Source organism: Halichoerus grypus, chromosome 9, assembly GCF_964656455.1.
Source record: "Halichoerus grypus chromosome 9, mHalGry1.hap1.1, whole genome shotgun sequence".
In the NCBI taxonomy this organism is placed as follows: domain Eukaryota; kingdom Metazoa; phylum Chordata; class Mammalia; order Carnivora; family Phocidae; genus Halichoerus; species Halichoerus grypus.
The window spans coordinates 7,800,827-7,826,716 of NC_135720.1; the positions used below are offsets into that span (position 1 = coordinate 7,800,827).

Sequence of the window (25,890 nt, forward strand, 5' to 3'; positions counted from 1 at the left end):
CATCTGCCATGTACAGGGGCTAGAGCTGGAGGGGGAGAAGCTCCAGCTGCCAAGGCAGCGAAGACAAGCATGCAGAGGTGGTTGGGGAGGAGTTTGGGGTATGGGGTAGAGCACGGGAGCCACTTTGCTGGGGTTTGCGCCTAAGCCACCCCTGGGTAAAGCAGCAGGGAGGAAGGGGAGGCCAGGGTGATGGGCAAGGTTCCACTTGGGCTCCTTGTCTGGATTTAGGGTGAGTTTACAGCTGAATCTTTCTCGCGTGGCTGTTTTCTCTGTTCTGTAGACACTCTCTTGGCGGCCCCTTCATCTGAAAGGCCCTGAATGGGGTGAGTGCCTTCCCTTCAGCTGGTCACTCCCGATCCTCAGCTCTGCCCCTTCTGGAGCACCTTGCTGCCTCGTCTGGGCCAGGTTCTCCATGTTGGACAGGCTGCCTATGGGCCATGTTCTTCATGTTGGACAGGCTGCCTATGGGCCATGTTCTTCATGTTGGACAGGCTGCCTATGGGCCAGGTTCTCCATGTTGGACAGGCTGCCTATGGGCCAGGTTCTCCATGTTGGACAGGCTGCCTATGGGCCAGGTGCTCCATGTTGGACAGGCTGCCTATGGGCCAGGTTCTCCATGTTGGACAGGCTGCCTATGGGCCAGGTTCTCCATGTTGGACAGGCTGCCTACTTGACAGGATTGCCTTTAAGTTGTCCTATCAGCCTGACATTCCTGCCATGGGCGCCACAGCTGGGATAATGCTCCTCGATTCCCAGGGAGGAGAAGTACAGTAACTTTCCAGGTGCAGCCCTTGGCCACCAACAGATGCTCTAGCCTTCTAGAGGCTGGAGCTGTTTGGGCATTAGTGGGTGGTACCAAAGATGGGGCACGACCCCTATTGTCTAGGTGGAAAGGTAGGAGGTAGATAGAGCATACGGGCAAGTGAATGTCAGTCATCCCCAGGGTGTTGGATTAGTCTTGGGAAGCTCCTGGAAGTCCTGTCCAGAAGCTGGCTGAGAGAGGTTCAGGACAATTAGCTCTGTTCCATACGATCACACACACACACACACACACACACACACACACACACACACACGTGTACGTAATGCACACACAGAGCTTCACATTAAAAAACTACCCACAGTGCCTTGCAACGGGGATGACAACTATGATTTTCAGTAAACTTTATGTGGTTCAGAGGGTGATGATGATGACAAAGAAGATGAGGATGATGATGAAGATGAAGATGGGAACCTAGAATCTACCACATCAAGTCAGAATAATAATTGGTGTCAGTCAGGTCCTCTCAGCAAAGCTCTCACTCTACCACCCAACTCCACCAATCTACTTAACCCCCCCCCCCATAATACAGAAGTCCTTAGACTTTCCTGAAAGGAGAAGGTTCTCTGTTGTCTACTGTCACTTCCGAAACTTAGAAAAAAATATCCCCAAAGATGCTTATGATCTCGTGATTTAGTTTGGGCTTTGAAAGGTCAAAACTTCAGAGCTTTGGCCATGACCCGCTGATTTTTCTTGAGTTGTGTGACAGAATTGCTTTCCCTTCTTGAAATGTCACTCTTGTTTCCACTTCGTGCCACAGCGTCCCGTTCATTCGATTGTGGGAAGCCCAAGGTGGAACCAAAGAAATGTCCTGGAAGGGTTGTCGGCGGGTGTGTGGCCAAACCCCATTCCTGGCCCTGGCAAATCAGTCTGAGAACAAGGTGATGGTATTTCCAGAAACAATTAGTTCCATTCTTCTGTGTAAGCCCCAAAAAACCTTTCTATGTTCACACTCGATCCACGCAACTCGGGGATCTGTACCAGCCTTTATCATCTTCTTAGGAAGAAGGAAAACTGCAAAAATTTTAAAAATTCTGTTTTCCTAGGTTCTCTACTTTGAAAATGGCCCGAATTGGAATATTTTCCTTGATCTGGGCGGCTATTGTCAAAATGTGCAGATGTAGCGATTTACACCATGTTCCAATATTGCTGGAAAAGTATTGAAGATGCCCGGAGGGTCTTATAGATGTTGATTGTCTCTTTGTAGGACAAAGGGATTGGGATATTTTTGGAAATGTGGGATGTTGGGGGAGGCATGGACAAAATTATCTAGAGTCTTTCACCAATAAAGATTCTTTTTTTTTTTTTTACACTTTCTTGAATTATTGAATTTAATCAGAGGGTGCTCACCGATTCCCAAGCACCTCGCCTTCTGTGTAGGATGATAGTTCAGGATCACCATAATTTAAGAGTGATGGGTTCTGATACTATGGGACCCAGAAAGTTTGGGTGATTGTTTCAGTGGCATGGGCTTCTAATAGGTCCAGTTTTCCCGGGTGTCTCATATAAAGCACATGTGTGAAACAGGCTAATCTGTTTTTCGTGTTGCTTCGTCACCTCATTTCCACACCAGGGCCCACGTGCACACTCAGTTCTCGCTCTCAATTGCCTTCCTTCCCTATGCATGTGAGATTCTATTGATAAACTTGACTTCAGTATATTTCATTCTTTTGTTGAGTTGGCTTTTCCTTTCTTTGCCTTCTCATTTATGAACCCCTTGCTCTACAAACCTTCACCTTTCACATATTTCAAATTCTTTCTTTCCCAAACTGTGTTGTGCTCCATCTCCTGACCGATTATTTCCATGCCTGCTGTCATTATGGTGGGCTTTGTTCGGAGTGGCTCACACCAAGAGGGTAAAATGAGCAGACTCCAAGGAATCACAACTGTTTAGGGTCACATTTGGCTCCCTGAAGAATGACTTGTTGAGCCTTGTAGAGATCTTGTCATAAAGAAATAAGAGGCCTCAAGGGGATGATCTTTGGCTGGTCACTTTTGTTGGAGTCCAAGGCCAACAAGTCCAAACCGTTGACGTGGGCTTCCTGTTGCTGCCACGTGGCTTTGCTCTCCTGTGGACAGGCTGTGCCTGAGCCTCCCCCCACCATCTGAAGTGTGGTGAGGATGAGACCTGGAAAATCCACTACTGAAGCCCAACTCAAAGTTCTGGCCATACTGATGATGGGCTGGTAGGCTTTTCCTTTGGGAACATCAACATGATCACAATCGAGTGAACTCTTCTTTCTGGCTTTCTGTAGAACATATCATCAGGTTTGAACTAAAATTCTGGCATGTTTTCCTTCTAGATTTAGAAAGCACTTCTGTGGAGGGACTTTAATATCCCCAGAGTGGGTGCTGACAGCTGCCCACTGCCTGGAGAGGTATGTCTGGGGGACAATGGGGATGAGAACTTGTCGTAGAGTCCCTGCCTCCCTCCCCCTCTCCTTTCTCACTCCCCCTCCCTACTCCCTTCCCCCTCCCCTCCCTCCCCTCCTTCCCCTCCCCTCCCTTTCCCTCCCCTTCCCCTCCCCTCCCCTTCCCTTCCCTTCCCTCCCCTTCCCTCCATGGCAGTGACACTAGGGACCAGGGAGCAGATGTGAAGGCTGAGGCAGAATTGCCAAGCCCATTGGATGAGGGAGGAGGGGAGTGTTTCTAGAGAGAAACAAAGAAGGAAGACCCGGTTCAGGTGGGTTTGTAGGCCTGGGTCAATGGCAGGAAGACCCACTCATTGTGACATGCATTGGTTCTCCTGAGATGGGTGTCTGTCCTCGTACTGACTCCATTATTGATTTCATTCTTCCTCTGTGGTTAACCCAAAAGCACCCCAAGAGCATTCCTTCATGGCCAGATTTAGGTAAACAGTGAACTTTGTTTCTTGCCACTCAGAGGTCACTGGTTGTGGGTAGCCAAGGAGGGAGAAGACGCCATGTTTATGACTCAGAAGGGCACTTGATGAAGGTGCTGGCACATTATTTTGCTCTTAATGTCACTGTCTTTCCTAGATCCTCAAACCCTGCAGCATATAAGGTCATCCTGGGTGCACACCAAGAATCCATTCTTGGATCAGATGTTCAGGAAATAGAAGCGTCCAAGCTGTTCTTGGAGCCCACACGTGCAGACATTGCCTTGATAAAGCTGAGCAGGTACTAGCTCACCCATGGTCTTGACCCTGAGATCAGTGAAGACATTTGTTTATGTCTGGATTTCATGAGCGTAACAGGGTTGTGGGGGAGAAAAAATGTGGGGGGGCACACCGTCTAGGACATGGAAGGCACAAGGGCTTTGGGGAACAGAGAAAATCTGGGCTCAGCCCCATTCTGCCACACTGGCTGTGCTCTGGAAAAAAGGCATCAGGATTCAGTTTCTTCGTGTGGAAAAAGAATAAACTGAAGCATGAAGTACATGGTTACTTCCGAACTCTCGCTTAATGTTCGCCAGTCAGCAAATATACATTCATAATCAGAGAATTCTTCAATGCTTCCAGGTTGACAGTTCTCCTCTCAAGACGATAATATGTTTGGGGGAAATCAAATGAAATGATGTATTTCAAAGCACTTAAAAAGCTCCAGTATAAACACACATGGACACATACACACACAACTCACAAATGCAAATTCTTCTTCCCATCCTTGGTTTTATTTTCCCCGTTGAAATAGAATTTTATTAAGCCTGACAAAATGATAAATTTGCTTTTGTTACTTAAAGTTAGTGATATTTGGAAACAGGTCTCAATAGAGAAAGCTAAATGAACAGCTATTTTGAGAACGGTCACATTTGGGCGAGTCAACAAGGCGCAGAGAACACAGGCGCCATGTTGGGTGGTTTCCAGATGGTGGTGGGATGACGACAATGACGACCGTGGTGAGGGTGGGCCAGGCCAGCACAAGGGAAAAAGTTGTTTTCTGCATTGCACTGTGTCAGCCAAGCAATGAAATGCCAGCTCAGAGGATTCTGGGGCTCTGGGCAGGTGGCATCTTGTTGTGAACGACCAGAGGATGGATGGCCGAAGTGCCCTCGTGGGGCAGGCACATGTAACTTTGGATGGTTTTCTTTCAGCCCGGCCATCATCACCTCAAAGGTGATCCCAGCTTGTCTGCCATCCCCAAATTATGTGGTTGCTGACCGGACATTGTGCTACATCACTGGCTGGGGAGAAACCCAAGGTGAGAGAAATCCCGAAATCCCCACAGGAACAGGTTTAGACCTCTAGTTTCCATGAGAACATGTCCATTTGTGCAAATGTCTACTGGTGAGTGAGGTCCACCTTTCCTGATTTTGGCTGGGTTCCTGCCTCAGTCTCCATAATCTGTCATTAAGGGACATGGGTGAGGGACGGGGTAGTGTTTCTCTGAGTCTCCTGGCCCATAAATTCAACGTTAATATCACATCCCCAGGTCAGTAGGGTTTTGAAGCAAGCCTACGAATTGAGGCTGTTCAATTATTTTCCATGTGAAGTTAGCCAAACCGAGCTCCCAAACACAGTGTAGAACAACAACAAAAATTACAGCAAAGCTGGTCTCCCCAAATACCCACAATCCTGTTGTATGTGTGGAGAGTCTGTTGGTGGTGGGATGGACTGACAGCTAGGGGAGAGGAAGAAAGGTCCTGGCCCTGGAATGGTATTTGGTATTGGTTGCTGGGGTGTGCATGAGAGGGGAGACGTTTATGCAGGTCCTCTATCAGCACCCCATACTACATTTTGGGGACTCCGTCTTCTCTTTGTGGTAGGCCCTGAGAGTAATTACACCCATCAGACTCAGGCCTCGAAACATTGTGAGGATGTCTTCAATCTCTGCCTCGCTTTCTCAGAAGTGTTGGTGAGGGCACAGAAGGGGAGTCAGGAGCCCTGCAAAGTAGATCTGGCTCTGCCACTCGCTGGGCAAACTGGACAAGTCCCCTTACTTCCTTGTGCACTTGGCCTGGAAGAACCTCATCTGTAAAACCTGGGTTTTCAAATTGTGCTTTGCACGTTATTCTTTTGCATTTGCTTTCATTTCAAGACAGGTTTTGTGGGTTTTTTTAAAAAAAGTTAAAAACTACTGGTCTAAATCACTTCAAATTTGTCTTCCTTCTTTCTGCACTTTTCCTACATTTGTAAAACCTCACCTCCTGAATTTTGCACGTCCTCCCACTTTCCATACTTTGGGGTCTGTGAGCATCGAGAAGGAAAGGGAAACGTCACAAATGACGCTGTCACAATGGGTGTGACAGGCCTTTCCAGCGTTTTGCATTTAAAAAAATTTAAACACTGCAAACCCACAGACCCGCAAACCCCTATGACTTCGATGTGTTTGTTCCCGTTTTGCAAATGAGGAATCCGAGGCTGCAAGGAGGGCAGGGCCGTGTCCTGGGAAGCGCAAGCACACAGCCCTGTGTAGCTGGACCTTGAACCCGGGCGGCCTGACCCCTCAAAGCCCATCTGCTGTTTCTTCTGTTCCACTCACCACCCACACTTTCCTAACTGCCGACCTGTGCTAGGGTCCCCCATCGACCCTGGCCTCACCCTCGCGGCCACGGGGAGAAAAGCCCATTCTCAGTACATTCACTGAACCAGGAGAGTCCCAAAACAGAAGTCAGTCCTGTTTATAGATTTTCTTATGTCAATAATCACATCAGATCAGTGTTCTTAGCTTCTCAGTGTGAGGTCAAAACTCACCAGTTCTCCCCTTTGGTCTCCAGACTTTCCTTGACTTTGATATTTCCAAGCAAGGTAAGCGTTCAGGCCCAGGGGCTCATTCAGGTTAGCCCCTCGTCAGCAATCGCGGGGTGCTCTCGAAGCTCCTGCTTCCTTCTCCCCACAGGCCCTGAAATCAGGGCTTCCTCCCTAGGGGTCACCTTCAGCCTGCCGGCCCTCAGAGGTGCCATCTTGACTGTGGCCACAAGATGGCAGCACTTCTGCACAGACCACATCACTTTCCAGTCCACCAGTGGTGGATTTTGTCACCAGCATCAGGATGTATCTTGCTCAGAAAGCAGATTCAAGAGCAAGACACTTGGATACATTAACTCTCAGCAAAAGATTCTGAGAAGGCTCGTCCCTCCACACATCTACTCAACTCAGGTAATGCGCCCCCTACCCAATGCTTCCTCAGGCGCTTCCTCCACGGCAGCCCTGCCCAGCCAGGGCTGGGACAAGCCTCTCCTTCCCAAATGCTGGTCCTCTTACGTGGCTCCTGTCAACTCTGGATCCAGTGCCAAGCTTCCCAAACTCAAGATGGTTATCCAAACGTATTCAAAGTCTTTGGAGAAGGAATAGCACCTCATCCCTTGGCTGTTCCGTGCTAGCAAAGGTTTTTTTTTTTTTTTGCAGAACGCGTTAACGTTGGGCTTGCAAAATTGGAAAATTGATTATTTGTGAAAACACGGAGACATGCCCGGGAGTTTCTATCTGGGAAAGCAGCGTTTCCTCTGGCTATTTTGCAAGTGTCCCACTTTGATTTACCAAAGTGGAAAAAAGAAAAAAGCAGTTTTTCACAAAAGAAGAAATACCACAAGTAAAACAAGCACAGGGGATAATGTTTACTCTTCCTAATTGGAAAAGAAATGCAAATTAGGAAATGAACGAGGACAATTTCCAACTATTAGCAAGTATTTTAAAAATAGTAAATACTCAGAAGTATGGGGTGAAGTGGCCTTTTATTTTCCTAGTGAAATTTTACGCAGTCATCCCCTTTTAGGAAATAATTTGGCAATGTTAACTGAGAGCCATAAACATGTCTACATAATTTCTGGGAACTCAGAGCTAAGAAAATATTAAGGAATATAAATAAAATGCATGAACAAAGAAGTGGAAAGTTGGAGGCTACTATAGGAGCCCGGGAGCAGGGGAGTGAAGAATTGGAGCAATGACATCACAGACCCAAGTTCAAATCCCAGCTCCTCCACCAACTGGCTGGGTAATCTTGGGCAAACTGCACGGCCCCCCTCCCAGCCTCCGCTACCTTCTTGGTGAGACAGGAATGACAGAAGCGCCTGTTTCATGGGACTATTGCAAGGGTTAAATGAGATACACCACCTCACGAGCCTGTGCCTGAAAAGGCTAATTCCAGTACATGACAGCTATTCTTCATTTTTATATTGTGGTCAAGTATCTATATAACGTAAAATTTGCTATTTTAATTGTTTTGAAGAGTATGACTCAGTGGCATTTAGTATAGTCACAGTGTTCTGCAACCACCACCCCTGTTTGCAGAACACTTTCCTGACCTTAAAAGGAAACCCCCACCCCTGAAGCAGTCACTCCCCATTAAAATACTAATTATGAAGACTGCAGTGTTCTAAGAAAGCCCTTATTATATAATGTTGTGTGAAAACAATCAAGGTATAAAATCGTGCAATATGATGTAAGTAGAATAAAAAAGCATCTAAAAGAAACTGAAAGTGAATAGATGTTATAGTAACACTTGTATTTCTCAGTCTCTCTTGATATATTGAAAAATATTTCTTTTTTTAAAAAGATTTTATTTATTTGACAGAGAGAGCGAGAGAGCACAAGCAGGGGGAACAGCAGAGGGAGAGGAAGAAGCAGGCTCCCACTGAGCAGGGAGCCCGACACGGGGCTCGATCCCAGGACCCCGGGATCATGACCTGAGCTGAAGACAGACGCTTAACCATCTGAGCCACCCAGGCGCCCCCCAAAATATTTCTTTATAGTTAAAAAAAGAAACAAAGATAACAACATGTACCCCCAAACACCGTCAAGAAACCCAGATTATTAAATCCAGGTCTTGGGAACATGAACTCTTATATAATATCTATACCCTCAAGGGTTAAAAGGAAAAGCATTCCAGTCGTATCAGGAACTGACCTCTTGCTTTATACAACCTCACGGACAAACAAGGGATCTGTCACCGCGCTGTGTTGTTCTTGCGGGCATGTTTGGGATCCAGTATAACCATTTCTTTGATCTCTTTAAACACAGGCACCTTCGGCGCAGGTCTCCTCAAGGAAGCCCAGCTGCCTGTGATCGAGAACAAGGTGTGCAATCGCTATGAGTATCTGAATGGAAGAGTCAAGTCGACAGAGCTGTGTGCTGGGAATTTGGCTGGAGGCGCCGACAGTTGTCAGGTAAGAACCGAGTCAATCTTCGGTCTTGGCCCCTTAGATATTTCAGCCCCCAAACAGCAAATTCCGGAAGGCTTTGTCAGCTGCAGGCCGCCTTCCAAATGCTCCCCAGAAAGATTTTAGGTCTGTCCCTGCATTCAGGTTGAGATCACGGAAGGGGATTGCTTGGGCCCTGAGTTCCAGATCGGTGGTGAGGGAGGGGTTAACGTACCATCACTGCCACAGGCCACCCATCCTCTGGGGGGCATCCTGCTGGAGGGGGCCCAGGGGTGGCCTCTCTAGCAGGGAAGCCAGGGAGCGTGTGAGCCGAAGACCAGCTGCACCCCCTTTGCAATTGCTTTTGGGGTCTCCTCTGCCTAAGAGAAGCCCCAAGGCAGGAAGGGATGAGTACAGCATTCACAAGGGAGTTTTTCCCCAGGAACACTAAATGGTGTGGTTTTGATAAATATACTTTGTTAAGTACTGAATACAGCAGATATTCAAATGATCTATTAATAAGTTCCTTTCTAATTGGAATAGAATGTTCAAATACTGGGAAAACTTACATTTGGATAATAGAAGGATGATACCCCATAATAAAAGGATGGTGGTTTAATCCTCACATGGTCTTTTTCTTTTTCCCTCTCTCTGTATAGGGTGACAGTGGAGGGCCTCTGGTTTGCTTCGAGAAGGACAAGTACATTTTACAGGGAGTCACTTCTTGGGGTCTTGGCTGTGCCCGCCCCAATAAGCCTGGTGTCTATGTTCGTGTGTCAAAGTTTGTTACTTGGATTGAAGGAATAATGAGAAATAATTAAGCGGATGGGAGACAGAGTGATTCCTCAACATATCTAGAAGCTGGAACACGGGTAGGGAAGTCAGCGTGCTCAGAAATAACTGACAGTAATCAAACTAAGACACTGTACTTACACCATCCACTGATAAACCTCAACGTTTTTTAGTATTATCGTGGATAAATTTTTCCCGTCCGTGGACTGTTGCACTCTGTAATAATAAAGTAACACATCTATAACATTTGTTGAAAATAAACCCTGTCCTTCCTTTGATTTAATTTTTTTTTTGAGCTTCATTGTTTTCGTGTTCTTCGTTTATCCTACCAATTTTAAATAGTGTAACTCTCACAGACTTAGGTGATTTCTCTCTTTCTCATAAGGCGTAGTTGCCAAAAAGGACCAAGAAGCCTTTAAGATCATAGAGAAGAGAGCAGGGCAGTCCCAGTAAGTCATTCGTATATTTATCTTATCTGCAAAAGATGGCTTGACATACATCTTTTAAGGTCTTTATTCCTGACACTGAGATGAATGTTTTCAAAGCTGCAGCATGTATGGGTAGTCATGAGAACAAATTCTATTCTTGGGAATGAAATCTGTTACTGACAACTTGACGTTAGCCCAGCACAGGGGATACTGGGCAGAGAGCCGCACGCGTGAAGGGAATGGGCATTGCAAGTGTAACACAAGACCAGTAGGGAGGCTGAATGCTATTCTGGGTCACATCTGAGTCTAGGAATGGTACCAAGAGCCCATGAAGGAACAACGAACATATACTGAAAGTGGACCGCTTAATTTCCATTGCTAATTGGCTGCCCAGATAGGAAATATACACTGTCACATGGGGATAGAGTTTTACAGTGACAACGTTCACAAGGAAGAGAGAGAAGAGACACCGATGTTACTTGACAATTTAAAATTCTTTATTGTTACCAGAACCAAAATATCAACTCAAAGTACAATTCCAAGGTGAGCGTATCAAGGAGGAACAGTCACCTTACAGCAAAGAGAGATGCGAAGAGAGCAAAAATGCATGTGTGCATGAATAAGGGGTGACTGCAGCATTAAGTCCTCAAAGAGCGGTGCTTATTTCATTGAAAAACCAAACATTCATATTCAATTCTGTTGTGCTTTAAGGATTAAAAAGCTTAGCTTACAGTTAGCACACATGGTACATATTGTCACGTGTTCACGTGGAATTTTCTTCTTCGTTGGCAAGATTTCCCTTGGTGCCCATTTTGTCTGTCCACACAAAATAGTTCATTAAAAAATTCTGCATAAGATATATACTGAATCTGGAAATACAACAAATATAACAGATAAAGCAGAACAACAGAAAAATGAGAGCATATTTGCATTTAAACTCCGTATTTCAAAAGTCTCAGTAACAAAAAAGAAAGATCAAATCCCTTATTAGTGTCTATGAGATCACTTATAAAGCTTCTGCTAATTCTTTTATGCATGGATATAATTGACCTTCCTTTTAAATTAAAATGTAAGCTTTTTCTCAAGACAAGTTAAAAAGGTCAAGATTGAAAAGGTCAAGATCGAACAGTCCATGTTTTTCACTCTTGACCACATCCTAGAACTGAACTCACAAATATAAGATAAATATCCCTTTAAGATCAAAATTAAGACCCATGAAATCATTATCCATGGGTTTTGTTCAAAAAAGAACTGAGTGTGTGGCTTTAGATGTTCACTAAAGGAGGACCCAAACTATCCCGAATCATCGCAGGCCCAAAACCGACTGACGAAATAATAGAGCCAAATCCTCAAATTGGACAGCGGATTTGTTCCTAATGATGGAATCAATCCTGAACATGCCAGCAAGCCCAGATGCTGCAGCGGCTTACAGAGCTCAAAACGAGAAGAGAAAGGAAAGGCTCGGTATCATGTGGCCCAATTCTGCCTCTTCATGAATAGGATTTCCAGATCTTCATCCTCCCTGCAATCTTCAGAGCCCTCCGGTCAGAGCTTCAGTTCTGCTCAGGTCTGATGAACCCATTTCTGCATCCTGTTCCCAGATGCCCACTTGGCACATCCTACCTCTGTGATGGAGCGAGCAGTCGTGAGAATTTGGGGAAGGCTTCTCTTGTCCCTCTATCACTGAATGGGTGGGAGACACTGCTCCAGCTTCAGAAAAAAACTCAGGGGGAGCTGTCCACACAACAGGCTCTTCGCTAAAGCAGCCACATACTGTGTTCCCAGAAATGTCAATAGCACTCTAAATCCTAATTCATCCCACATTATATAAAAATACTCTGGATAGTTTGAATGTCTTTGTACAGTATGACAAACACTTGGAGCATAACGTAGCTGAAATGGACACACACACCTGTCTGCAAGGCACATCGGTTCCTTGGGAGGGGTCAACCTAAAGAGCTCCTTCCTTTTGTCTTTGGTAGGGGGCCTCAAAGGTGAGAACTGGAAACTTGAGTTTTCTTTTTCCTGCCACATTTATAGGTATATGGACTAACAAAACAAGGAGAAAAGAGAAAGTCCTTATGAAATATTATACAACTAGTTCCAACAGAGTTTTCTTGCTACTACTCACTAATAAAACTGGTTTTCATCAAACACACTCATGCATAACTTCTCATAAAAACCTAATTCAAAGGTAATGAAAATGACTGTCTCCTGGAGTTTTTGTTTGTTTTTACCTGTTCCGGTCCCTAGGCAGGGGTTAAGTAGCATTATAGCATTTAAGTTCTTTATGTGACAGGACGGGATGCCACCCACCCTGACGTGGCCCCCAAACTCGAATACAAACCAAGCAATTGTCTAGGAAGACACAGTCAGCAAAATGTTCCTCTGTTCTGGATGAGGCAGGAACTTACAATGGCATAACGCTCAAGAGGATTTCACACAGTTTTAACACCTTTTATAAATTTCTTAATTTTGATTGACAAAATGGCAAGATCTTAAAGAAAATCTTCCATCTCACTCCAAATTTCAGGTAGCATTGCTCTAGGGTGAAAACTAGGAAGAGCTTTGGGTGAGAAATAAGCCATTACTCCTCACTTGATTTCCAAACAAGCTTAAGAATCTGTTTGGATGACTTCATGGGGCAAATGTCCCCCAGTCCTCTGACTGGCCAGTCCTATTATAAGTCAGCTGCTGAGACATGAGCTGATAGTTTTATTTTAAATACACTGATAAGTCTTTCTTAGGCAAGTTTTGGGATGATTTAAGCAATCATATTTTTCAAAATAACATCAAGAAACAGTACAATAAAATCCAATGAAATCAGTATATAAGTTTTAAAGGTTTGGTAAAAGACTCATGAGACTCTAAGCAATGGTTGCCTACCTCTGGGGAGGTGATGACACCACATTAAAGGAGAACTTGAAAACATCAAGTAGTATACAGCATAAAACAAGAAAGGCACACAAACAACCAAGTCACACGTGCCCCCTGGACAGCGTCAATGCCACTCCTGGCATGGAAAAGTTGTGAATCTTTCTCAGCACAAATTTCCTAGTATTTAAAAGAGTGAGGATAAGAATTGTAATTGCCCCAAATCATTTTGAGTATTAAGTGAAAAGACTTATGTGAAACCACCGATCATACAGGCACTTAAAAATTGTCAGCTTCTCCCCTGTTCCCCATCTATGAGTGAACAGTGCCAGGAGGTTATCACATTTCAGTCTTCTTATAAATATTTTTGATGCAAAATTTTTTAATATTTAGGGATCCACATCCTCAATTTCTAGGTCTTTATTTAGACAGCTGATTTTATTTTAAAAATTAGTTGTTATGTTATTTTTTGAATTATGCAGATAATATAAGGCCATGGGTTGTAATTAGAAAATAAATCAAATAATACAAAAGTTACAGAGTGTAAAAGTGATGTCTTCTTCCCCATTCATTTCTAACCTTAAAGGGTCTATATTATAATATTAGATCTTTTGCTACACATTCTCATATTCATATCCTCTTTTTATTATGAAAATTTTTAAGCAGAGGAAATTAGAAAGAATTTGTGTTGTGTGAATTTTTGTTGATATAATTCTTCATATTTATGTATTGGTTGGATATTAACTTTCCTTGCACATGAGTTAGATGCTCTTCTCTCTCTCTTGTAATCCCTCTCTCTTTCTCTCCTTCCCAATCTTCTATCTACTTTTATCCATCCATCCACCCATCCATCCACCCACCCATCCATTCACCCATCCACCCATCCACTCATCCAGCCACCCATCCACCCATCCATCCACCCACCCACCCACCTACCATCCGTCTATCCATCATCTCTCTCTCTTTTTCCATCCTCCATCTTCCCATCTAGCTACAGAGAGGGGTTGCTATTGTTTTGATTTTTTAATAAATACTATAACACACTGTTCAGCAACTTTTCACTTTGTGATCAATCTTGAAGATCTTACCATGTCATTCCACACAGATATATCTCAATTCTTTTAATCTCTATATAGTAATCCACACCATGAACACCTTAGCATTTTCATAATCAGTTTCTTACTGATGCACATATAAGTTATTTCTACTTTCCTTTAGATTGTTTCTGAGTTTTAGCATCTTACTTAGACATGTTTCCCTCTTCATAACCTCATTTAAAAAATAACACACATTCTTTTATAGTTTTGCTTTTTTTATATTAACCTTTCTTTTTTTTGTTTATTTATTTGAGAGAGAGAGCAGGAGCCAGAGAGCGAGCACGAGCAGAGGGGAGGGGCAGAGGCAGAAGCAGACTCCCCGCCGAGCAGGGAGCCCGATGTGGGGCTCCATCCCAGGACCCTGGGATCATGACCTGAGCTGAGGGCAGATGCTTAACGACTGAGCCACCCAGGCGCCCCTTATATTAGCCTTCTAAATCAAATGTGAATTTTCTCCCTAGGATGTGAGATGGGAATTAATATCATTTCCCCCCTGTGAGTGTTCAATTTTCTCCGTGGTATTTTTTCCTCAGTAGTTTGAAATGCTGCTTTTATTTAAGATGCACTGAAATTCATACAATACCTGTCAAGTTTTTCTACATCATCCACTGTTTCTGGCAAGGCAATACCCTTGGTTTCGGGCAAAAGCATCACGAGACCACCGCAGACCGATGCCAGGATACCTACGGAATCGGGAACAGCAGTAGAGCCTCAGGAAGGCACAGCCAGCCCCTGTCGCCCCTCCCTGCTCACCCCGGAGCAGTTTGCTCACCCCCCTTAACCAGCCCTCACCAGCAGCAGCCCTCGGGTTACCCTAACCAGCTCTCCAGTTTTCCTCTGCCACTATTTGAAGTGTTTCCTACTTTCCTCGGACGCTGTGCAGCCCCATCACCCCAGTACTCTTGCACACATCCGTTCCTTCACCCCCCAAACAATTATTTAATGGGTGCCTAAGGGCCGACCCCTCACAGAAGACCTCACCTCCCGCCTCTCAGGGAAAATAGCAGCCACCAGACAGGAATCCCCTCAGCTTCCTTTTACTGACCAAGAGCTTTACTGCATGCTCTCCGTCCCTTTCCTTATTGGGCCATGTCACACGGTCAGACTTGTGGCCACTGCAGCCCACCGGCCATCTCTTGGAGGCTTTCCGGGCTGCTCCGTGTAGCCATGAACCCCCTCACTCCAGTTGGTGGAAGCACTGAACCGGACGCAAGCCTCTCATCGTAGGGACCCTTCTAGCCACCTCACGGGATCCTCCAGTCACCATCCCCGCCTTTGCTGGTCTTTAGAGCCGAAATTCTGGAAACACCATCCTTCCCTATTCTGTCCACTTATGCTGGTGAATGTTTACCAACCAACTGTCCAGAAAATAAAGCCCTGACTTGTAACGTTTGCCGATTTCCATGGTGTAAGGACGCTCGCCGTGGGCATTTCATGCGAGTGCCACGACATGACCGCACGGGGCGCTGGGGAGGGCTGCGCGGTGACACCCTGCATAGAGCATTTCCCCCAGAAGGATACACGAGACAAAAGTAACCTGAAGGACACCCGTAACCAGGAGATGTAAATGGGTTTTGAGCATTTATTACCTCTGTTTTTAATCTATTTGATATATGTGTTTTAATAACGGCCAGGTTAACAACTGGGCTCAAACATCCCTGAAAACGCCACAGCCGGCCTTGGCAGGTGGGTGCCGGCCTTGGCAGGTGGGTGCCGGCCTTGGCAGGTGGGTGCCGGCCTTGGCAGGTGGGTGCCGGCCAGCTCCAGCACCAGCACTCACCCCTGCGAGTCAGGCCTCACGTCCGCCTGCTCTCTCTCGGATCTGCCCCTGAGCACCTGCCCTGCTCCCTCCAGCTCCAGACCCACTGGCTCTGCTTCTGGGGCCCGGGTCTCCCCCTTTGCCAGCCAGGAATCCCGCCCTCCCACCCGCCTCTGGCTCTAGCAAGCCCACTCACTCATCCCTCTCGCCGGTTTTACTTTAATGTATTTCTCGAATCTCTCCACGCTCAACACTCCGTGTGTCATCGCCCTCACCCCAGCTGCCAGGAGCCCCTCCCTGATGAAACTGGCTCACCACCAGCACTGTCCCCCTGCAACCTATTTGCAGATCGGACTTCTAAAATGCAAACCTAGCACTGTCGATCCCAGCTTAGAGCTCTTAGCTTCCACTGCTGTTTGGAAAGAGAGCAAACCGCAGGGCAGGGAAGACCCTTCCTGATCTGGCCCATGCCTGCCTCCCAGCTTCACCTCCCTCCCTGCCCCAGCACACACAGTCTCTGTCCTCTAACTGGCCTTCCCGCTGCCCAGAGCCCCAGCCCACACTCCCCACGTGGGGAATTTCTACTCGTCTCAGATCTCAACTACACATTCTTCCTTCCTCCTTGACTCAGGCAGGTCAGGTGGCCCTGTGCTGTGCTCCCCCCGGCACCTTCTGCTTTCTGGATTAATCACACTGTGATGTGACCGATGGCTCGGAAGTGTGGCTCTCTCCGCAGCCAGACTCTGCAGGAAGGGCCGGCTCTCCCAGCGCTCCCTGGAGGCCAGGCCGAGACCTTGAAACATGGCCCCCGGACCGCTTTTGGTCCAACAATGGCACTCTCTTTGCTTTTTCATGCTGGCCACAGAATCAACACTGAGCTTGTTTATCAGATCCCATGAAATAATTTGAAATAATCTTGTACTGAGTTCGGTGGTGTCAAGTGGTTAGAAGCTTTACTATCCCTAGCTAGCACTGTTAGGGATTTTGCATTACTCAGCGTGTATGTCCTCATGGACTCAATATTTTCATTATAATTTAAACTACAGGGCAATACGTGAAAAACTTCTCTACCGGGAGTAAGGACGCAGAGGTGGAGGAAGAGTATGTGAGAAAGGGGCCCACCTGTGTTCTTCCTTGCTGAGGAGGGTAGAGGCGGGTGTGCGACCCAGGCAGAAAGGTTGGAACAGCACTTGAGAAGCGCTGGATGGAATTATCTTAAGCCCCCTGCCCCTAAGCTATGGTTCTATCCCCTCATGAGGCCCGTGGAGATTGAAGTAGGAAGCAGGGTATGAACCTGAGGGCCAGCACAGAGGTTACTGGGTACTCAGGCAAGGGATTCTGTGTCCTCTGTTCCTTCAGCACAGCATGCTCCCATCAAAGCAAATGAAGATATGATCTCAACAGATACAGAACATTTAAAAATGTAATTAGTTTTTAGGCTTATTTTGAAACAAACTGAAGGTCCAAATTGGTCCCCCGAAAATTATTGGCTCTGTTCCCCAATATCATAAGACTTTTATAGTACTGGGATTTAACTCAGAACCTAAACAAAGAAAGCTAAATTGAACATGACTTATCGGGACACTTTAAAATAAAATAAATTAAAAGCATTTAGTGTTTCACATTTCTTCGCAATCGGATGGGCTACTCAAAACTCAAGTGGTTGTCATTAAAAAATTAAATGATCTCATTAATAGCAAACCGAATAATCACTATAGAGTTCTATCAATACAAAGAATATGGATGAAAGGATTTAGGAATAATGTATAAAACGAGTTCTTACCAAAGATGATAAGAGGTAGTTCTAGCCAAATGGCCGCTAGCCGGAAGAGCAGAAACGGGGCTATGATTCCCCCAAAATCACATAAACCTGAGCAAAGAGAAACTCCAAAGTTTCTGTAGAGTAAAAAAATTGTTTTAAATAAAAAATATTTAACTATATTCAAGATAAGTAAAATATTCAGCTACATAAGTAACAAAGACATTTTAGCAATATTTCCCATTTCTATAGTTTCTACCTCTGAAAACTGCTACGACTCCCATATTCTAAGCAAATCACTTCCATTCTGCCCCATTTCACACCTGGGCAAAGCTGAATCACAGTGAGGACGGTGAGGGGGACATCATCCCACCGGTGGCTCACTCTGCAGCCCACTCCACGATGCTGATGTGGTGCCTTGGCACCCTCACCTGACGGCAAGGTGTGCCCACAAATATTCCCCCAGGAAAGGAGGCCAATTTGCAGCCCATGCACACTGTTTCACTCTGTCCTGCATTCATCAGCTGCGCACAGCGGCAAGATGTGGAGTGTGGTCAGAACAGAGGCTGTAGCCTTTAAACGGGGTGATGCTGATGAAGACAGTTTTAACCCACATCTAAGCGAGTACTCTAATCAGATTATCTGATCCCACAAAACCACAGCTGTGTATAAAGATACTGGTATGAGAAATACTTCTTTCAAAAAATGCGGAAGGTAGCAATGCAGAAAGCAGCCATAACTCAAAGCACCTCTTCTTTCCTGACTAAATTCAGCCCAGGCTAATATATCACCAAGTTAAGGAAATTATTTCATGGCTTTTACATCAAAACATTTGGCTGCAGAATTACTTAGGAGAAACCAGACATATAGGTTGGAATTACCGTAATGTTGTTGGGTACAATTCTGAATTTACCAAATAAACAATTTCAAAGGCCATGGTTATCCCTAGTCTTCCCAGGGTCGCAACTGTGGTTCTCAACCAGGGTATTCCTGCGAACACAGAAAATTTGGAAGCAAAGAGTTAGGGGTCTGCTTTCAACAAAATATCACAAAACAACAAAAGGCATTTGCTTAGTGTTCTCCTGGGCCCTAAGTCTTTGCTAATTTTAAGCACGAATGACAGATACCTCCTAATATCGTAGCCAAATTTTAACAGCAACAACCACCAGGATGATAGCTAATATTTAGGGTATTAGTCACCTTTCTGAGCAGGGCTAGAGGATGGGAATACGATTCAAGAACCATTTGTTGAGCAGCCACCAGACTGAAAAGACAGTGTTCCAGGCACTGTTTTCCTAGAGGGCCTGAGTGCACTGGCTGTTTCTCTGGAAGGTGGTCTTCACTTGAGCCCTTGAGAACCATTACCGACGCCTGGTACCCATTTGTCCTCTCTCTGTTCCCTCCCCTAGTGATAGCGCACAGAATAGCTGTTCCTAGCCGACCAGGAGAAATCGACATGAAGCTGATGTTGGTTTCTGGAAGGTAGCAAAGGCTTTGAGGACCAGAACCTTTGGAAGGGGACATCTAAGCCTTGTGTTATCACTAGAGTGTATGTCCCCCATCTTGCTACTTCCCCCAAGAAATCATCCAGAAGGAGCCAGATTCTTAAAGATTAGTTGGTTCCTTCATTTAAAAATGAACTACGTTAGGGCTGCATTGGTTATATGAGGAAATTCTCCTTGCCTCCACAGTGACTAGTGCAAAAAAACAAATGTTCTTCATTAAATATTTTCTTTCTTTTGAGTTTTAAAGGAAGAAGGAGTAAACCATTTTTGTCCTACAAAGTCAGTGCTCTAAATCTCTTAAGAGTACAATTTATGCCAGCCTTCCTTAGTGGACATGGGGATGAGGACATATGACTGCATGGGTAAGCACCTATCTGCTCTCCAAAGCTAAGGGCGTTCTGATTTTCGTCTTTGAAAAGGAAACCTTTCCCTTTTATACTCATATTTATTTATGCTCACCCAGCACTAAACAATGCTCTTATCTCTGAGAAGAATTATTGCCCCTTCCTGAAAAATGATTTTTTGTTAGAAAAGTAGACATGAATGCGGAGGAGGACAGAAGAGAATCAAGCTCAGTAGATGTATGTGTATTCTCTACAGAAGAGTCAACAAATAAAAAAAGCTAAAACTCACTAAATAATACAATTGCCTAGGAGGGCGAGCACAGAAAAAGATAGTTTAAGATCGTTGCTGGGAGGCTCCAGTTTATTACTACAAAATTACATTTTGCTTGCACACCGGCCGAGGACGTCCTGGCGTACTTGACGTTTTTCCCGGATGAGAACACCTGTAGCTCTCCCATCAACAGTTACATCAGGGGGTGAGGAATATCAGTGTTGCACTGATGTGCCGGGCTGCCATCTGCTCTGGCATGGAAGGTTGTAAACATGTGTTTTATTTAGGCTTTGCCTTTTCATGAAGGCCAGGGAGGGGGACCAGGAAATGCATTCCACCCCAGCCTTCAATGAGCAGGTGGTACAGTGCCAGGTGCCAGGGAACGGAACGTGGGAGCTCTCGCCCAGATTCCCTGGGTCCCAGCCCGACCGGGCAACCTTTTGCTGCTCTCGGGCTGCAAAGAATGTCGCCTGCTACTGTGGAAATAGCTTGATTACCCAGGTTAAGTTCTTAAGTTATAGGTTTTTTTCTACTGAATCAAAACGACTCTGTAAGTGAGTCCCGCGGACAACTTCAATGCCAGTTTAAGTTTACAACAGAGGCTAGAACTGTTTGCTGGAGAGAACCAAACAAAAAGCAAGAAACCAAATGAAAACACACACACACACACACACACACACACACACACACACACACACACACACACACAACATGTGATTAGCTCAGCGGATACAGATAAATAACCGGTCAAGTGAGTAAAATGTTCAGAAAACGCTGTCAAGCGGACACCCTTGAGGAGATGTGGTTTATCCTACATGCTGACTGGACTCTGAAAGCCTCTCAACTCCTTCTGAGCAGCAGAGTCCCTGTCTAACCACACTGAGCTAGAGATTTTGGTGAAATGTTTAATAAAACACAAGTTCCAGAGGCACTGTGCTGTTGATTCACTAGGAGTGAAATGAAAGCAGTTTTTTAGGAAGTGTAAATGATGTGTGAATATTATGTATGCAAACAGAAACTTCTGATCATCCCAGTGATAAGCTGTGTTCCTCTTGGGGCGGCAGAAGACACTTTTAGTAGCAATGACAAAAGAACACAAGACAATTTACAAATGAGTACAAACGCTGGAACTCTCTCCATGGAGCCCCGAGAACACAGAGAAAGACGGTCCCTCCGAACAGGGGTTTGGTCAAGGGACTGGAGATTACTGGGAATAATACCTCAATTTTTGAAGAAGAGGATACAGGATTTTTTTTTTATATTTTATTTATTTATTTGGCAGAGAGAGAGAGAGCACAAACAGGGTGAGGGGCAGGCAGAGGGAGAGGGCAGAATCTCAAGCAGACTCCCCAGGATGAGCAAGGAGCCAGATGCAGGGCTTGATCTCACGACCCTGAGATCATGACCTGAGCTGAAACCAAGAGTCAGACACTTAACCGACTGAGCCACCCAGGCGCCCCACCGTGACTGCATTCTTTTGTTTTTTTAAAGATTTTATTTATTTTACAGAGAGACAGTGAGAGCGGGAACACAAGCAGGGGGAGCGGGAGAGGGAGAAGCAGGCTTCCCGCTGAACAGGGAGCTGGATGCGGAACTCGATCCCAGGACCCTGGGATCATGACCTGAGCTGAAGGCAGACGCTCAACGACTGAGCCACCCAGGCGCCCCAGGATGCAGGATTTTAAAGAAACACTCTCTGACATCTCTGAATGTACCATCTGCTTTGAGTTCCGAAATAAAATGTAGTGAAAATTTGTACTAGAGATATGTAAATTAAGATACATTTGCTGGCTTTTCACTTAAAAGAGAAATAAAAGTAAAAGGCAGCTCTCTGGCTTCAAAAAGAGTAATGAACCAAGCGGCTAGGTCCGTAGCCATCCGAAACAAATCCGAATGAAAGACGCAGACCAGACCGCTACGGACAAAGAAAACCTTCTAGTTTTCAGACTTTAATCAGAGTTCAAAAATTTGGGTCAAAAGCAGTGAGGTTTAAGTGAAGATACAGCCAGAAAGACTTTCTTTTTCCAGAATCTCATTCTTCAGACCATAAAAAGTTGTGCTTAGCGGAGGGAAAGCCAGTTAAATTGTTCTCGATAATTTTAGAGCTGCGTCCTCTAAAAGGCTAATCAGCATTCTCCGCAGGGGCTGTCCTTCTGTTCCTGACGTCAAGAATGACTGAGAGGAGAAGTCTTTCTAATGTTAATTCATCAGCCCAAGGAACCAAGTCCAAAAGCTCCCTTAAGGAGAAGGGCTGCCAATGAAGTAAGGAACAGCTCTCAAAATGTGGTTACTCACAAGGAGCATTAGGGATGTGAATTTATTCTTGCCAATCATGACTGACATATGACTATCCAAGCAGCCGAATCTGGGAATACACAAATAAGGTGTGTCTAGAGTAGGAGCATAATAATTATTTTTCAGTATCCCTGAGAACAATTCTAAAGCTGAAATCAGGAAATTATATCTTCAAAATAAAACTGATCAGACCAAACAGAAAAGTCTGCTCTTTGCCTTATGTTTTTCCATATAGGAAAGTATCCTCTACAAAATCATTTGATTCCCACTCATCTAGTTTCTCCAACATTGGTGTGGACATATGGTCTAGAATGCTCTCTGGGATCATGTAGAAGGTGGCGCACATCAAAATCACCCCAATCAGTCTGGGGCCAGAGAGAATCTTCCAGGGGAACGTTATACCATGAAATGATGGGCTACCCATAAGTCTTTAACCTTTCTCCACCCATAAGACATTAACCGAGTCCCTAATTTCATGTGCAACAAATACTTAATTCTTATTCCACATGCCACAAGAACAGAAGACCTCGCAAAATGATACAGTGTTAAAGCAAAATGGAAACAAGAGTGAAATCTCCAATGTTCCCCATTTGTCCCCCTTCTACTTAAATTGTGCATTATTCTCAAGGACAAGAGTTACATCTATCTTGTTTACTGCTCTGTTCCCACTCCTAGTTTAGTGGTGGCCATTAATAGAAACTAAAAAGACATGTATTGGCCAACAGGTGTTACATAGATTCCCCAACTCTTAGAAAAATGTTTCAACTCAATGTAGTGGGTTGAATAGTGTTCCCCAAAGTTCATGTCCACCCAGAACCCAGAATGTGACCATATTTCTAAACGGGTCTTTGCAGATATGATAGTTAAGATGCAGAGAAGAGAGGGTCCTATGAAGATGGAGGCAGACATTGGGACAATAAGGAACGCCTGGGGTTACCAGCAACCACCAGAAGTTAGGAAGAGGCCTGGAAGGATGCTCACCTAGAGCCTTCAGAGAAAGCCTGGCCCTGCCCACATGGGGATTTCAGACCTCCAGCCTGCGAGACTGTGAGAGAATACATTTCTGTTGTTCCAAGGCACCCAGGGTGTGGTACTTTGTTACTGTAGCCCTACAAAACTAGTATACTTGAGGAAAATGAGATCCGTGTAAATACAGTTCTATTTATCATCAACCATTCCAAAAGGACAGAAGACTTTACATCTTTTTTAAATTTTCTGGTCTGAAGATGGACATTTCTATAATTTTATTTAAATAGGGTTTTGGGACTTCATAAACCTTCATATAACTAATAAACTCTGTAAATGTCTATTTTCACTTCTATAATATTATCCCTTCTTTCTTGATCCTCCGATGATTCTCAGAAGAAAAGACAGCCTCTCTGGGGCCGACACAAGGACTACCAGAGAATCCGGTCTCTCAGTAACCCCCACGCCCCATGCCCTGGCACATGGAAATAAGGAGCTTGCTCTAATTCGCATGTTCCCTGGGACTTTGAAGGGCTTCCCTGTCCAGGGTCTGCTGTGTCCTGTGGCAGAGATAATGTGGGTTGTGTTAACCATGTATCTGGGGGCAACTGCCACCTCTACAGCTCTACAACTGCCACCTGGTCATTGAGCCCCCCGACCTCTGACATCCCTGAAATCACCTTCTCCCATCCGGGCCGACTACCATGACCTTCATTCCTGCTCTGGGCATCTCTCCCTCCTCACTGCCACCATCCAACCTGACGCGGCTACAAGTAAGCTCGCAGGGCCATACCCAAGCTCCCGGTCTGGCCTGTGAGGCCAGTCACTGCTGGTGGCAGGCGATCCTCAGCCCTTTTTTGGGGATATTCGAGTGATAACAGAGAACGTGTGGTCCCAGATCCCTCAACGATGGTTCACACTTCTGAGAGCCGTGCTCTACTGTGGAAAAATCTCTCCTACCTTTCCCTTCTGTCTAGTACATTTCTTTTTTCCTTTTTAAAGTTTATTTATTTATTTTTTTTAGTAATCTCTACACCCAATGTGGGGCTCAAACTCATGACCTTGAGATCAAGAGTCGCATGCTCTTCTGACTGAGTCAGCCAGGCACTCCTGTCTAGTATATCTCTCTTCCTTTTTCATTCATGCCTAGTTCTCACCTCTGGGAAGCTTTTCCTGACCACTCCATGCATATCACTCCTTGTACCTATTTTTCTAAATCACATAGAGTCTTCAGAGAGCTTTATTTTTCTAAATCTGGTACAGTTGGCTCTTGAACAAGACGTTTAAACTGAGTGGGTCCACGTATGTGCGGACATTATTTACACTACAGTACTATAAATGTATCTTTTCTTATGATTTTCTTAATAACATTTTCTTTGCTCTAACTTACTTTATTGTAAGAATACAGTATATAATGCATATAACATACAAAGTATGTGTTTATCGACTCTTTTGTTACAGGTAAGGCTTCTAAATAACAGTAGGCTATTAGCAGTTCAATTTCTGGGGAGTCAAAAGTTATATGCAGGTTTTCGACCATGCAGAGAGTCAGCAGCCCCACTCCTATAACAAGGTTTAACTGTAACTAATTCTATTATTTCATTTATCACAGTGAGTTGTGAAAGCATTAAAGTATCTATATCATGCACCCCAATGTTTAGAGCAGCATTATCAACAAAATCCAAATTATGGAAAGAGCCCAAATATCCGTATGTCCATCGACTGATAAATGGATAAAGAAGATGTGGGGTATGTGTATCTGTGTGTGTAATGGAATATTACTCAGCCATATAAAAGAATGAAAGAATGAATTCTTGCCATTTGCAATGATGTGGATAGAGCTAGAGAGCATAACACTAAGTGGAATAAGTCAGTCAGAAAAAGGCAAATACCATATGATCTCACTCATATGTAGAATTTAAGAAACATAACAGTTGAACGTGGGGAGGGGGAAGAGGCAAAACAAGAAACAGACTGTTAACTATAGAGAACAAACTGAGGGTTGCTGGAGGGGAGGTGGGCAGGGGATGGGGTAGATGGGTGATGGGCATTAAGGAGGACACTTGTTGTGATGAGCACTGGGTGTCCAATGTAAGTGATAAATCACAAAATTCTACACCTGCAACTAATATTACACTGCATGTTAACTAACTAGAATTTATTTTATTTTTTTTTGTTTTAACTAACTAGAATTTAAATAAAAACTTGGAAGAAAAGTAAATTTAAAAAACTAAGTATCCATATCCCTTACTAGGTTGTGAACCTTCTGAAGTCAACAAGTGTCTTCCTTTCTTCCTTTTGTAACCCTGGCATTTTGCATGGGGCCAGTGACGCGGCTGGTAATCAGGAAGTATGGTAACCATGGTCAATGAGAGCATGAAAGTCAGTCAAATAAAGGTGATCAATACTAAACTACATGGCCACAAGCTAGACTCTGCACAATGAACCTAAAATGGAGAAAACAGAAAAACTGTAGAACCGATCCCTGTACTCAGAGTCGTTAACACTGCGTAAGCAGAAAATTGGGTGACATCACTATAGGTTGCCTAGTACCAGGATTTTGAGGCGGTGGTACATTTTCTAAGGACAAGAAGTTCCCCATCCTTGAGCATTTTGATTTAAGACTATTTCATGTTCTTGAGTGCCAGACAGATTTGGGGGACTATTACCTTCGGGTAAGAATGCAGTGACAAGGCAGGCCACCCCTGCCACTAGATTGCTTCCTGCAAAGGGAAGGCGTCGTCCGAAACGCTCAATGGTCAGTAAGATCAGCAGGGCCGCGGGCAGCTCCACAACTCCTGAGATGAAAAAGTCGATATAGAGGTTGCCTCCTATAATTCCTAGGCGCATGACGAGGCCTTGATATACCACCGCACTTGTGAACCTGGAGGGGCGTTGAAAGACAACGGAGACCGAGTAAGACATAACTTCAGCCTGCTCTGA

General features: G+C 44.8%; 2 protein-coding genes across 4 annotated transcripts in view; one reads left to right on the forward strand and one right to left on the reverse strand.

The window, feature by feature from the left end:
* The window catches only part of PLG (plasminogen), a 39,053-nt gene extending 29,121 nt beyond the window's left edge, over positions 1-9,932 (forward strand). The window contains exons 14-19 of one of the 2 annotated variants that reach the window (XM_078054501.1): positions 1,581-1,701; positions 3,124-3,198; positions 3,820-3,960; positions 4,874-4,980; positions 8,739-8,884; positions 9,517-9,932. In XM_078054501.1, coding sequence (XP_077910627.1) covers positions 1,581-1,701; positions 3,124-3,198; positions 3,820-3,960; positions 4,874-4,980; positions 8,739-8,884; positions 9,517-9,678 — 752 coding nt within the window. In that variant the 3' untranslated portion in view covers positions 9,679-9,932. Of the gene's footprint in view, positions 1-1,580; positions 1,702-3,123; positions 3,199-3,819; positions 3,961-4,873; positions 4,981-8,738; positions 8,885-9,516 lie in introns of those variants that run through there. The other variant, XR_013441030.1, reaches the window with a different exon arrangement.
* A 620-nt stretch (positions 9,933-10,552) lies between these two features.
* Positions 10,553-25,890, reverse strand: part of SLC22A3 (solute carrier family 22 member 3) — an 86,329-nt gene continuing 70,991 nt past the window's right edge. For both annotated transcript variants that reach the window (XM_036110040.2, XM_036110038.2), the window contains exons 7-11: positions 25,617-25,831; positions 18,448-18,556; positions 17,591-17,703; positions 14,632-14,731; positions 10,553-12,126 (exon numbers count right to left, since the gene is read on the reverse strand). In XM_036110040.2, the coding sequence (XP_035965933.1) occupies positions 12,066-12,126; positions 14,632-14,731; positions 17,591-17,703; positions 18,448-18,556; positions 25,617-25,831 (598 nt within the window). In that variant the 3' untranslated portion in view covers positions 10,553-12,065. The remainder of the gene's footprint in view (positions 12,127-14,631; positions 14,732-17,590; positions 17,704-18,447; positions 18,557-25,616; positions 25,832-25,890) is intronic.